The sequence below is a fragment of the Oryzias latipes genome, chromosome 2 (genome assembly GCF_053564925.1).
Source record: "Oryzias latipes strain Hd-rR chromosome 2, Olatipes_Hd-rR_3.1".
Taxonomy (NCBI): domain Eukaryota; kingdom Metazoa; phylum Chordata; class Actinopteri; order Beloniformes; family Adrianichthyidae; genus Oryzias; species Oryzias latipes.
In genome coordinates this window covers 11,334,132-11,347,222 of record NC_136238.1, presented here as the reverse complement: position 1 = coordinate 11,347,222, position 13,091 = coordinate 11,334,132, and the positions used below count along the sequence as shown (strand labels likewise).

Sequence of the window (13,091 nt, the reverse complement as noted above, 5' to 3'; positions counted from 1 at the left end):
AGGAGAAAAATGTATTTGATTTGAAGGTAATATGGAAAAAGAAAATATATGTTTAAAATTTAGTCGTGATCATTTCTACTCCTAATGATTAAAAACATATTTTAATTGAAGTAAGTGTATTTATCTAATGGATTGCATGGAAGTATTTTCTCTAAAGTGAGCACGTATTGAATCATGAAGAGTGAAAAATGGTTCAACGTCGCCTGGACGGCTCATTAAAATTCATCATTTCATCTTCTCCGGACCAGAGAGGATCTTACTGATGCAAGACACTCAATGTTTGCTGATTGTTTTTATTTATTGTTTTTATTTATTTTATTTTTATTTATTTAAGATATTAAATCAGAATAGTCCGATCCGTGACAAAACTGTCACGGACCGGACTTACACATGTAGTCGGATAATTATTACAACAATACGACGATGAAGGAGGAACCCTGAGCTTTTACACCTGTACATCGCACAGGTCTGATCATCCTCACCCCTTCCCTCACTCATGGTGCCATAAAGCAGTACTGTCTATTAAATGTAGATTTCTATTTTTTGGGAGTGGAAGGCTCCTCTTCTGTCTCCTGGCTGGGAGTTTTCCCCTTGGCAAATAAATGTTCCAAAGACGTTTGTTTTTTACTCTTTTGGGGACCGCTGCACTAAACGATCGAATCCAGGCAAATCAGACATTTTCAGCGTAAACCACAGTTTGGGGTATAGAACTTGCCATAACACAGACACTGTGACCAAATGTTGGTCCTACTTACCAGTTTTTGTATGAAATGAGTGAAAAAGAGTTGAAAAAGCAAAAAAGCGAGACTTTAAGTTTGTTTTGTTGATGCGTTCTCCATCACTACGGTTAAAACAGAACTACGACTGTTGTTAAAATCGTCATTTCGGCAGGAAATAGGTTTGTAGGCTTTCATTGTGTCGCTTCTCCTACCGTCTCTAAAACATTAAACCTGGTCAACTAAAACTCTGTCATAGCAACACTGTGCTGAGCTCACACTGACAATAACTAAACAGCTGGAAAACATTTGAATAAAATGTAAATGCGGGAGTTTTGTGATAATAAACTGAAACAAGATAGAAATAGACACGTTTCTGCAGAGCGAGATCATCAGAGCTCCAGCTTTTATCCGAGCCCTCACGTAAGACGGCAGTTTGACACGGGGACAACCGTCTGCTGCGTCAAACACGCCCAGAAACGGTTGGATCCCGCCGCCAGGTCAGAATCACACATCAGCCAGGCAATGCTCGGACATCCGAGTCATTTTTATCCGGAAAGCATTAATCCTTTAGTCTCTGTGCTGCAGTGTGAGCATGAATGTGAATATATTAAGACTCCACGGAGTTGCACAAGAGCTACATTTAAGATTCCTGAACATATATTTAAAAAGTTGGGAGCTCTGCAGAGGCACAAATCTTCTCTAGAGTCTCAAAGGGTCAGAAGGGATGTTTGCACATGTTTAAAGATTCATTCCGATGAAGGTTTTGGTGTTTTTCTGAGGATGGAGGAAATATATATATATATGAAGAAAATGAAGTTTTTTTTTTTTTTTTATCCAAATCGGTGTGAATCAGGAGCAGATGAAGAAAAGCCATTTGGAAAAGATCAAACCAGGAGGAAAATGGGGCGGGGCACCAACAGTTCCACCCACGACTCAGAGGTAAATTTCTAAAACTCCTGTCGTTCTGCAGAAACCATGTCCTAAAAAACATTATTTTTTTAATTTAAGCTAAAAAAAGCAAAAACACAGTTAAACAACAGCTAGGAACACTTTCACAATAGATCTAAAGATGACCTGAGTGGGACTTTAGAAAGAGCGCTTGTTTTCTATACATTTCTAAAAGACTCCAGTTTGACTTCCAGAGCCACAAAACGAAAAATGAAAAAAAAAAAAAAAGGACTACAGTACCTTCCAGAAGTTGTCAACCTTCCCGTAGACGAGGGATTGGTTTTGCCGCTTGATGTCGTCGATGTGTCTGATGTCGCTGGCGTTTAGGTGCTGCTCCACCACAAAACCGATGAAGCTGTTGTCTGGTGTGTGAGCTGCAAGACCAGCAAAAACAACTGAGATGAGAATTTTCTTTAAAAAATACTTTAAAAATACTTAAGTATTACTAAAGTACACTTAAGTAATACTGAACTCTTTATTTTTTAACATGAGTTATGTTTAAAGCATTTTCCACTTAGTATGTTGAGTTACTTTGTGTGTGTTTGTTGCAGAAGTTAGCTTGAACAAGTTTGAAAGCAAACAGAAAAAAAAACAAAAATCAAGATTATTTCATGTAAATCAATAATTTTCTCCCCTAAAAGTTTAAGTTACGCAACTTTGTTTTAAATAAGCTATTTTATTGTTTTTCTCCCTTAACATTTTGTAATCACATTTTTGAACCATGACACTATATTTGCTTTATAATGGAAAAAGTTACTTTATCTAAATAAAAAAAAAAAAAATCAATAACAAAAAGTCATGTTTGATAATTAGTTCTATTATTTTTTTCTGATTTAAAAAAAAAGTTAGTTTTACTAAATAAATGATCCTTTTGTCCTATAAAACAAGTTACATTAGATTTTCGGTGTTTTTTTAACACAATTAGTATTTTTTTTTTAAACTTTATGATAATTACATTTCCTTTAAAGCATAAATCATTTTCATTAATTTCACGTTTCATTAATTAATTAAAAAACATTATTTTTTTATTTTAAAAGCACAAATTAAATGATATCAAAATAAAGAAATTGTTACACAATGTTCTCTTTTTTAAACTTTAGTTACATTTTGTAACTTAAAGTTAATAGTAATTGTCTAACATATGTCTACTTTGTTTCTGTTCAGCAAAACGAACAACTTTTAATAAAAACTAAAGAGGAACCAAACAGGAGCCTCGAGGAAATAATCTAACAGTTTTTGACTACAATAAGTGGATTAGTTTGTTTGTATTTGGAATTCATAATTTAAAATGAATCTTAAAAGTGGTTCAAAAGTAATCCATTACTTTTCGAGAGTATTCGCTAACACTTCACAGCAGCTCATGTATTTTCAGTCGAAAAGTCTGCTTTGACTCTCACAAATACATTTTTTTACTGCGAATAAAACAGAAAACTCAAGCGGACGAAGAGTGCAACATGTCGTCGCTTCTATTCCTGCGTATCCGGGGGGATCTCCGGTTACTACGGAAACCACAGGACGAGCGTGTCAAGTGTGGAGACTGAAGCTGGCAGCGCTTCACCTCTCTGCCATCTGTCTTGTAAAACCGAAGCGCAGACGGGGCAGATCTGTTCACAAGTGAACGGCTAGATTCTGTCGTTCGACAGGCGGAGCTGCCGTCAGATCTCCATCTGCAGCGGGGAGGTGGAGCGGTCGGAGTCTGTGGTCAGAGCTCGGCTTTAACCAGAGCTTTGTTGCTTCTGGGGTCACTCAGAGGAGGTGAAATGTGGCTCTGTGTGGCAACGAAAGGGACTTAGCTTAATGATTGTTCAGCAGATATCCAGACGTTTATGTATTTTGTATTGCCTAAATATTTCAGCCTCGACAGATGTGTGCTAGCATATACGTTGAACAGAAAAGGGGGTTTGATGGAACGTGTCCAATAAAATCTGTCGCTCCATGTCGTCACACGCCGCTCTGCTGCAAAGTTAAGACAGCTTTTATTAAAAGCAGCTCCTCACTTCCAGGAAACCAGAATCTCTGGAAACATGTCAGGTTTTCTCCTCTTTTTAGTGAATGGTTGGAGATATTTTTCCAAATACTTTTACTGTTTTAATAAAAGCAGCTCCACTTTCCACTGTGTGTTTCTGTGTAAAGGAATGTGAAAGTGTCAGAGAAAATTCACCTTATTTCCACGCAAAACACTTTTTTTTTTGGAAAGAAACGGGGAAGGAGATCAGTTTGATTTTAGTGGACCTAAAAAACAACTCGTGTTGCCTAATCAGTGAGGGAAAAACATCCCAGTTATGGGCAGGACACACCTGAAACAATCTCAGAAGATAACATAGCTCTGCCGTGACTCGCCCACAAAACCCTCCCCGCTGAAAAATGCTTTGCTGATAAAGATGTGATGAACCTGAAATCCTTCAATGGAAATGCCGTTTGTTTTCTTTCTAAGAAACCAAACAAAAGAAAACAATTTTCCTTTTACTTATAAAATGAAGGAAAATAAAAACAAGCCACCAAAGCTCTGAAATGAAGCTTGGGAAACGGACAGATGCTGCAGATGTGACAGAAGTGGGTGCAAACAGAAGCGGCTGTTAATTACTGCTCAGCTTCTCTTGCTGTTTTGGAAGACCTGCCACTCAAAACATCCCTCAGCTTCATCGCTGTTAGCGAGCAGACGGAAACAGTTTGGTCCAAAGAAGATGAACATCTGTCTCACAAGGAATTTCTTAAGGACATTTTAGATTATTGTTCATTTTTTTAACATCTTAATGACAAAACTATGAAAAAATATGAATAAAAAACTTTCCAGAAAACAAGGTTGTTTTTTTTCCCGGGAGAGAACTTCAAAAGAAAAGTCTCACAGCACAGGTAACTGTGATGGTTTTTCTGGCTGTGGGGGCAGAACCAGACTGACCGGCAGCTCTCCGGGTCAACAAGGCGGGTCTTCAGAAAGCAAACACTCTGCAGTGAAGTTCCACCGCTGCTTATGCTTACTCATCATTAAACATGCGGGAGCATGCGGCCTGAAACGCTGTTTATTCTGTCAATAATTAAAATAAACAATGTTAAACCAAATGTTCTGAGCGTGAGAATGTGATGAACTTTCCCAGCCCAGGTGACCGAACCAGAGCAGCTTCACACCTGGTGGAGGGAAGAAGAAAACAAACGAAAAAAAGGTGTTGCCACGGTGATTAAAGAATGTCAGCGGGTTTATAACCAGAACCGACCCAAAGAGCAGCTTCACAATGCACTTCCTGCTGACAAAACTAAACAATTAAGGGGATTAACATTTCCGGAACACATCTTCTAGTGAAATAATCACCAATTCACTCTCATCTGGACACGTTTCTATTAGAAAAGGATAAATAAACGAAAAAGAGTCTTCACTTGAGGCATGCTTTTTGTTGTAAAGACATGTCCACTTTATGGTTTTTAATGAGACAATTCGATTTTTTGCACAGTTAATTGGGGAAAAAAATTATTTTTATGATCAATTTAATTTTAAATATTTACCAAGCTACTTGATAAAGCTGAATGCATCACTAAACCTCAACCATTGATTATTTATTGTATGCTATTGATTTTATGATTCACGTCATCTTCAATAATCTAAGAAATTCACCCGCAAAATAATTTAAAAATGGAACTTGCTTTAAAAGAAGACATTCATAAGAATTTTATAAGTTTAATACTTGTGTTTGTGTGACTTTGCCTAAAAGAACAAAACATTTGTCATTTATATCTGGAGGACAGTTTTGTAACCATCACCAAAGCCCCAAATACATATTAAATATAAAAGGAAAATTTCAGTTTGTTCATTAAAAACATAATATTTAACTGACATTTTTCATATGCACGATCATTTTTGCATCAAAGGGAATCTGTAGTTATTTTTTGTGTTTTTTATTAAATAAAAAAAACTATTTGACTGGCAGGTTTGGTATTTTAGGACGGAGCGGTTCTGAAGTTCTGAGTTACCTTGATTTCTGATTCAGTGCCGTTCAATTAAATATCTCTTTTTTTTTCATCGTAAAATCTCTCTTTTTGGATTTGGAAAAATATTTTTTCACATATATGTGAAAAATAGGAAAAACATTTGTTAACAAAAATGAAGAAATACTACAAAAAAAACAACAACCTGTATTTAGAATAAAATAAAAGATTTGATGTATTGATATTACATTTTCTAGGTGAAGATGAATTCATTTACAGGTTTTTTTTCCCCCACAGGGGGAAAAGTTTGAGTGCATTCTGTATTCTGGACCAATCTTCAGAGAACTTCAACCTTCAGTCGCTCAAACACACAGAACAAAAAGAGAAGAAAAAAAAGCTCCCTGCAATCTGGACTGAAATAGATGAATGAGGTCAATTTGGCCGCGTCTTGTCTTATTGACCTGAGGCCACACACTTCCAACTCCCACAACAAATGATTTATGGAGCGCAGCCTAATCCTAACAAATGCACCCATACAGTTTCTGAATAAATTACGTTTGTGGCACTTGATTTGACCTCAGCTTCGTCTCCATCTCAGTTGGCTGTGAAAACAGGGTTTTTCCTCTGAAATGGCAGTGGGCTTAACACAACGCCGTCTGGACTGCTCTTCCTCTGACGGGCCGGGTTCAAAGGTTGCTTCGAGCATCCCCGAAGACGGAAAAACACTTGGAGGTGACGCCCCTCTGTGGTTTGGTAGCACCCGGCCGAGCCGCTGTGCACTTGTTCCCCCTGAGATATCATCTAACCCAGCGACTCTCTGCTTGATTTTAGGCGAAGGCCGCCGCGTTTTTCTGAAGGAGGTACCCTCGCCGGCGCACAAAGCTCCTATTCAGCCTCACCTCCCAAACACCAAATGCAGGGATAACATTTCACTTTCTCTTAGACACACTGAAAAGGTCACTACCCCAGGGGGCTGGCTCTCTTTCCCCCTTAAAAACAAACAAAACTAACACACTCTTCTTTCTGCGCTTCCATCAGGAATCTTCCCAGCATGTGTCCACACAGCGATGAAGCGGCAGCCACAACAGAGCCTGACCTCCAGCTCACTAATCTGCTTGATGATGTTGCATTAGTGGGACTGAGCTGGATTTTACAGGGATCTTTCCTGCTTTTAAAATCATTTTCAGGTGGGGTGGGGCGAGGTGAATCGTCACACAGACTTACGGAACATGGTGTTAAACTGCTGCGGGTTGAGGTTCCACTTTCCCCACGGCGTCTTGTGACCCTTAGACTGGGCATAGTGGGCGTGGTTAAACTCAGGCTCCGTGCCAAAGGAGTCCAGGACCCGTAGCATGCACCTGCGGGGTCAAGGACAGGGCGTGGTTCAAAAAGATATACATGTTTTTTTTTAGTTAGTTACAAACAACTGTTGACATAAAACATCATTGCTACTTTGAAAAAAAAAAGTGTTAACGGACAGTTTTCAGCAACTCAGAGTGTGTTCAGGTGGCATCGCCCCCAAACTGAGCCTGTCATGGTACTTCATGTTTTCCAAACCTCAATCCCTGAAATTCTCTGAACAACAGTAACTCCTCTATGCAATTTAAACACATTCTGAAGCTCAGCAAAACACCAAAGCCGTAATACTCCACGTCAGAATCAGTCCGTTTACGTTGACTTCACTAATATCAGCGCATTTCAGCGCAAAGCAGCTTTTCTTTGCTTCGAAAATCGTTGGAATTAAGGTCATTGCGTCTTGGAGTTAAGGTAATTCAAGCTAAAGCCATGGTGTCCTGGTCTTTGATATTTAAGACACGCCCCGTGCGTGTAAAAGCAATGCAAATGTAGGTGTTACATATATCAGTATCACTCAGGTCTACTGGTTTGCTTTCACACTGCGCTTATGAGAGAGGAGCACCAGTCATGTACTTAGACTGTACTTCCACTTCTAGGGTTGACTCACACCAGAGTGATGGTTTAAATACTCTGGTTCTTTTTGTTGTTGTTTTTTCAAGTTAACCTAAACTGTGGTGCGAACCTGAATTTCACACCCGAGTATTTTTAGATGTGAGGCTCTTGGTTCAGCTTCACGTTGAATCAAGGTGTGAAAATGACAGGAAATGTTCAAAGAGAAGCAAAGAAAAACTCTTCACAACACAAAACTGAAGAAGAGGCTCTCACACACAAAAAAAGGTGTCCAATTTCTGACACAGTACAGTCCAAGTGGTGTAAGGAGGATTAAAGAAAGATTCTAATTCAAGTCTTCTTCTTGTTCCTTCCTGGTCAGGAAATATTGTCCCCAAACATTGTTGACCCATTTGGGCCGAGTCCACGGGTCAGCCCTAATGTAAGAGCGGCCTTAGAAGAGCAGCTTGATGCGCCCACTATTATGTAGAGAAGTGAGTTTCAGTACATATTCACTGCTTTGGGTTTCCCACCTGCTTGAGCAAAGTCCACAAGACTATCTGTGGGAAAGCAGCATCAGAGGAGCTGTGGCTTAATTCTTTTTTCTATCATGTAAGGTGAAAACCGTTTAACCGTTGAGGTGGTTCGTGCTGAGAAATCAAAGGAAGAGTGAAGCTGCTAGTGGTGCTGTATGCCCCGCTGGTTCTACCTGCCAACCGCCCCCTTTTTTTTGACACATCCCGACTGGCTAAGCGGCTTCTACATATCGGTCGCCCTCCTCTTCTTTTGCCACACTAGTCAGACCTGCACGAGAAAAATTCATCGGAAGCACTTTTATCACCATAGCAACCATTTTATTTTTTTGTAGCCTGGGGCTGACAAACAGGTCTATGTAACTTTTAGAAGAATCAGCAAGAGTAAATCTTTGGATTTCCATGGCAACGGATGTTTTTTCCAAACCACTCCCGACATTCCTAATCTGTGCGTATTGTATGTCGTATTGTTTCATTCAGCTTGATCCAGGGATTGATGTATTACATTTTTACAACACTACAAAAAAAAAAAAAAAATTCAAGCAACAGGGAAATGCAACTTTTGCACACTAATGCCGTTCAACATCTACAAACTTAACATTTTTTGTCCAGAAGTTACTAACGAGAAGTTATGAGGCAACAGCCTGAAATCCCTAGTAGCTTAAATTTACTAGTATTTAAAAGTTTCCATTATTTAGAAGGTAATAAAAGTTTTGGAAAACTCAAAGGGTCAACGAAACTTTGCTTGATTTTCCCATATTTCATAAAAATGTGAAAATTGCCAAATTTCAGACATTGCCACAACATGGCTGTCAAGTTATAGGTTCTGTGGCCATCTAATTATAATTTCAAAACATTCTTTGGATATTGCTGACACGTGTTTTAGCCTCATAACAAATTTCTGCCCTATTCCTATTTCTGACGGTTTCGCCCGCCCGTGATGGCATTGTGGGGTTTTTTTTCTTGGAGGGGCAAAATTTCCTTTTCATTAGGTACTGGGTGCGTGCAAGTCTCCTCAACTTCTTGAGTATGTGACGGGGGCGAAAATTTTGCTTAAACACAGAATAAGAAAGAAGAATTGCAAAAACAGTAGGGTAACTTGCAGCCGAGCACTGCTGCGAGCCAGAATAATAATGAAAAGGGTTTCCATCTATGCACAAAAAGGCGTTCACGTCCAATGACACACGTAGCTTCAATTAGCTTCAAACGCAGTGATTCAATAACAAGAACAAGCCTCCAAAGTCAGATAGTTGGGTGAGCGAGCATCAGGCCCAACTCAAAGGTCATCGTGTGGGATTAATGATCCACAACCAGAAGAGCGACTCGTAAACTGGTCGCTGACCTTTAACTCCCTCCTCTGCATTCTTTAAGCCACTTGCTGCACTGACCGGCCAGACCACTGAATCGCTCATGTTTGGTGAGTGTCTCCGACAACAGAGACAGACCCGTGGGGGGAAATAACAGAAGTCCAGATACAGGCAGCGCGTCAAACACAGATTTCACCAGGATGAAAACTTTGCGCCGACTCATTTCCTGCTGAGAAAAACAACCGTCATCTGCAGAAATCCTCTCGACAGATGGACCTCTGCAGCTGCAGTACGGCTGCTCCAAGGCCTCTGAGCTCTGGGAGTCGTAACGAGCCAACAAGTGCGCCGACACTTGATGCCTTTCTCAATCCGAGAGGGAAAGCCGCCTTTCAAAGTGGGAGCAGCATTTCTCTATAATTGAATCCACCTGAAGTGCTCCCAAATGAGCAATGCACGATGACGCTTATCGAGCATAACAGGCTTCTTTACCTCCACAACCGGCTCCTCTGAGAAAATAAAACATGAGTCATTAACAGATAAACCAGAAATGGTTCACGCTCTACAAACGCATTCACATACATTTAGCTCACTCTGGAAACGGTGTACAATGCTTCATCTCTGCAATTACACCCATAAAGGGGTTTAGTGTTCTACCAAGGTCGAAGTCTTTCTCAGCCTCTTTATCTTTTGGGTTTGTTAAGGTTTTTCGTTGGAAGTTGGCTAATTTTCCCCTAATTTTCAACCCAGCCTTTGAACCTAAAAAGAACTATAACTGATTTGTATTTTTTCTGGGGTGAGGCATTCACCTTCTGGTTTCCAGTTGTTGAACAAGACGTTATTCATTTGTTTGGTGTAAACATGTCACTGATTCGTCTCCGGAGTTGGCTCCCTCTTTTAGGTTTGCCTTCTTGATGGTTTTTGCAGTGAAACTGAAGCTGACATGGGCGAAATGACTTGGAAATCTTATAATTATTAAACTAGTCATAACTTTTTTTGACGCATTAGAAGAAACAAGACGGCTTTTGAGGAAGCAATAAGACTAAAATTGATGAGTGAAGTTTTACCCGAATGGTAAAAAAGGAGAGCTGTGACAGCAACCACCTGAAAATGATTAGGTCTGTCCTTCATGACATCAGGAAGGTCAAACCTAAACTATTAACCACTCAACTCTTCACGCAGACACTTCCTGTTGTGGCTCCATCATTCCATTAATCAAAAATAGCTACTAATCTACAGAGTAAAGACTCTACAGATGATCATAAAGCTGCGGCAAGACTCATCTTTAAACTGACGAAGATAGACGGATGTCGCACCTTTGTTCAGATCATTGACATCATTGTGTGAGAACTAATGTGACGTCACCCACAGAAAATGGCTTACTTTCAACTCAAACCAAATGAAATCAATTTAGTTGCAATTTATTCACGATACAGACGTCGCCGTGTTGGAGACAATGACTGAACAAGAGAACTGGACCAAGCAAGTGTGACATCATCCGTAGAAAAATTGTTTACTTCTGGCTCCAACAAACCAACATCAATTCAGTCGCCTTTTTTTCCCGCTCTACATGTTGGAGCCAAGCGTCGTCAGTAGCGGATGATTGGTCGGAGTCAACGTTTCTACGGAAACCACGCTCATCAATCAGGAGTGAGTTTCTTGGAAGTCTACACCCCTACCACGTCAAAGTGGGTAACACAAAATCTGTCAAACGTTTCAAAAAGTCAATGTGAGACCACATACTTTTATTAAAGATCAAGACTTTAAAATATCACTAAATGACCATATTCAAATAACAGTTTAAAAAAAAATCTAGGCTGGCTTTGTGTTTTGCAAAGCCTTTTGGATGTTAATGCCTATCTTGTTGGGACAACGACCTCATTGTCTCACTCACATATGATTCAACCAAATGTTATTTTTAGAATGTGTTGTCAAGGGCACACCTTTTCCCATAATACAGGAAGGACAAGAACAAGGAAGTTTATACTGTTATCTGAGCCGACAAGTTGGCCGTCATTTTCTTTGACCAAAAATAACAACTTTCTGTTTTTATACCAACGTGTACTAAGCTGAAATCTCAGTAGGAATTCACAGGTTGTGGACCATTTTGACTCTGAATACTAACATAAAATAAGACTGAAGCTCTAGGCAACAAGAGTAATCCAGTATTCCAATGGTATTCCAGTGTCTGGAGGAACATGAATAGCAAAGAACAGTTTTGACATACAGCCAGAAGTCTGTGGTATTATTAACACACCATAACAAACGGGTTTGACTTGAATGTGAATCAGAGGGGGAAAAAAATGCTCAGAACAAAGAATCTAGACTCTGACATGCAAACGATTGGGGTCAGCTTGTAAATACCTCGCCAGGAGCAAAGATTTGAGGTCACAAAAAACAATAAATGTGACTGCCTTAACTGTAAGTGTCTTCACAGAGAGTAATGTAAACGGGAAGTAGGGACCTGATTAGATTAAACTTTGTGAGGGAAGAGAAATGTCTTTGAGTGCTTTCAAAGAGCACAAAAAGCTTGTGGCTTGAAGAAAACAGACATAAATGCTTCATAAAAGCAGAAGAGACCATCTGAAAGAAGGGGCAGCAAATGCTATTGAAGGTGTGTCCTTGCAGACTACCAGAAACTGGTGACGAGCAGGAAGAGCCGCTCAGACTTATTGTTCCTTGCTTTTCCTTTGAGCCAGAGCTGAGGCCAAACTGTTCCAGACAAACTGGATCTGCCTAATCCACGGTCCTCAAAGGGGAAACGTGAGAGCGGACAATGATCCCCCAAGGGTCTTGTGTGAAACTGTGTTACCGTATGAGCGGAGAATAGACTCTTTGTTGCGACAAGCGCCAAGCAAACATCAAACAAGCAACCCCGGGTAACAGCAGGTACAAAAATATACGTACTGGTAGTGGACCCAGGAAGGTCCCAAAGTCTTCTTGAACTGGGTGAGGCCCACAATGTCGATGTAGATTAGCTCCACCACTCTATCCCCTTGAGTGGGGCAGCTGGATTTGTTCCCCATAACTTTACGCATAATCCTGTGGAGAAAACATAAGACTTCTTAAAGGTACATTCATATAAAGACCATCTCAAATCTAGTAGTGATGATAGCTACATTTATGCCACTATGGTAAAATGACCTTTAGGAAACTTAAATCTAACAGAATTCATTTTAAACTCGATACAAAATATGAATAAACTACATAAAACATTATACATTAAGCATATTTTTAAAGAACAGATTCTAAAAAGAGACCGTTGGTTAAATGTCAAGCCAGAAATTTTTTTTTGTATTTGTTTCTAAATAAAGATCTAATCTAACTATGATTTTTAGTGCCAGTATTCTCCATGTAGGAGTTCCACAAGGCTCAATTTAAGGACTTCTCTCAGTCTTTATCTTTTCTCTTTATTCCGTTCTTTAAAGGGATGGCTCTAATATTGATACAGGAAAAATAATTAAAGGTTTTTGTTTCTGAATCTAGATAAGAAGCTCTAGAAAAGTGAGATAAGGCTGTAAGCTTGAGAGGTTTTTATCTACATGGAGTTCCACAAGGCTGAATTTCAGGTCTTCTCTGTCTTCCACTGTCCTCTGCATTCCATTCCTTGAAAGCAAAGCATTTCTATTCCCTGTCAGGTCTGATGATAGCCAGATATTTGTGTTCCTAAAATTGAAACCTTGTATCCTTCTTTATGTCTCAGATACGCCAAGGTCTGAACGTCACAAAGTTGTTAAAGTATTAAAAAACACAACAGCAGTTGT

The 13,091-nt window shown here is 39.6% G+C and overlaps 1 protein-coding gene across 1 annotated transcript in view; it reads right to left on the bottom strand.

Annotated features, from left to right (window-relative positions):
- The window catches only part of mgat5 (alpha-1,6-mannosylglycoprotein 6-beta-N-acetylglucosaminyltransferase), an 84,028-nt gene that overhangs the window by 19,162 nt on the left and 51,775 nt on the right, over positions 1–13,091 (bottom strand). Inside the window, exons 9-11 of the mRNA XM_004066574.5 lie at positions 12,235–12,369; positions 6,810–6,943; positions 1,908–2,041 (exon numbers count right to left, since the gene is read on the bottom strand). Of these exons, the coding sequence (XP_004066622.1) occupies positions 1,908–2,041; positions 6,810–6,943; positions 12,235–12,369 (403 nt within the window). The remainder of the gene's footprint in view (positions 1–1,907; positions 2,042–6,809; positions 6,944–12,234; positions 12,370–13,091) is intronic.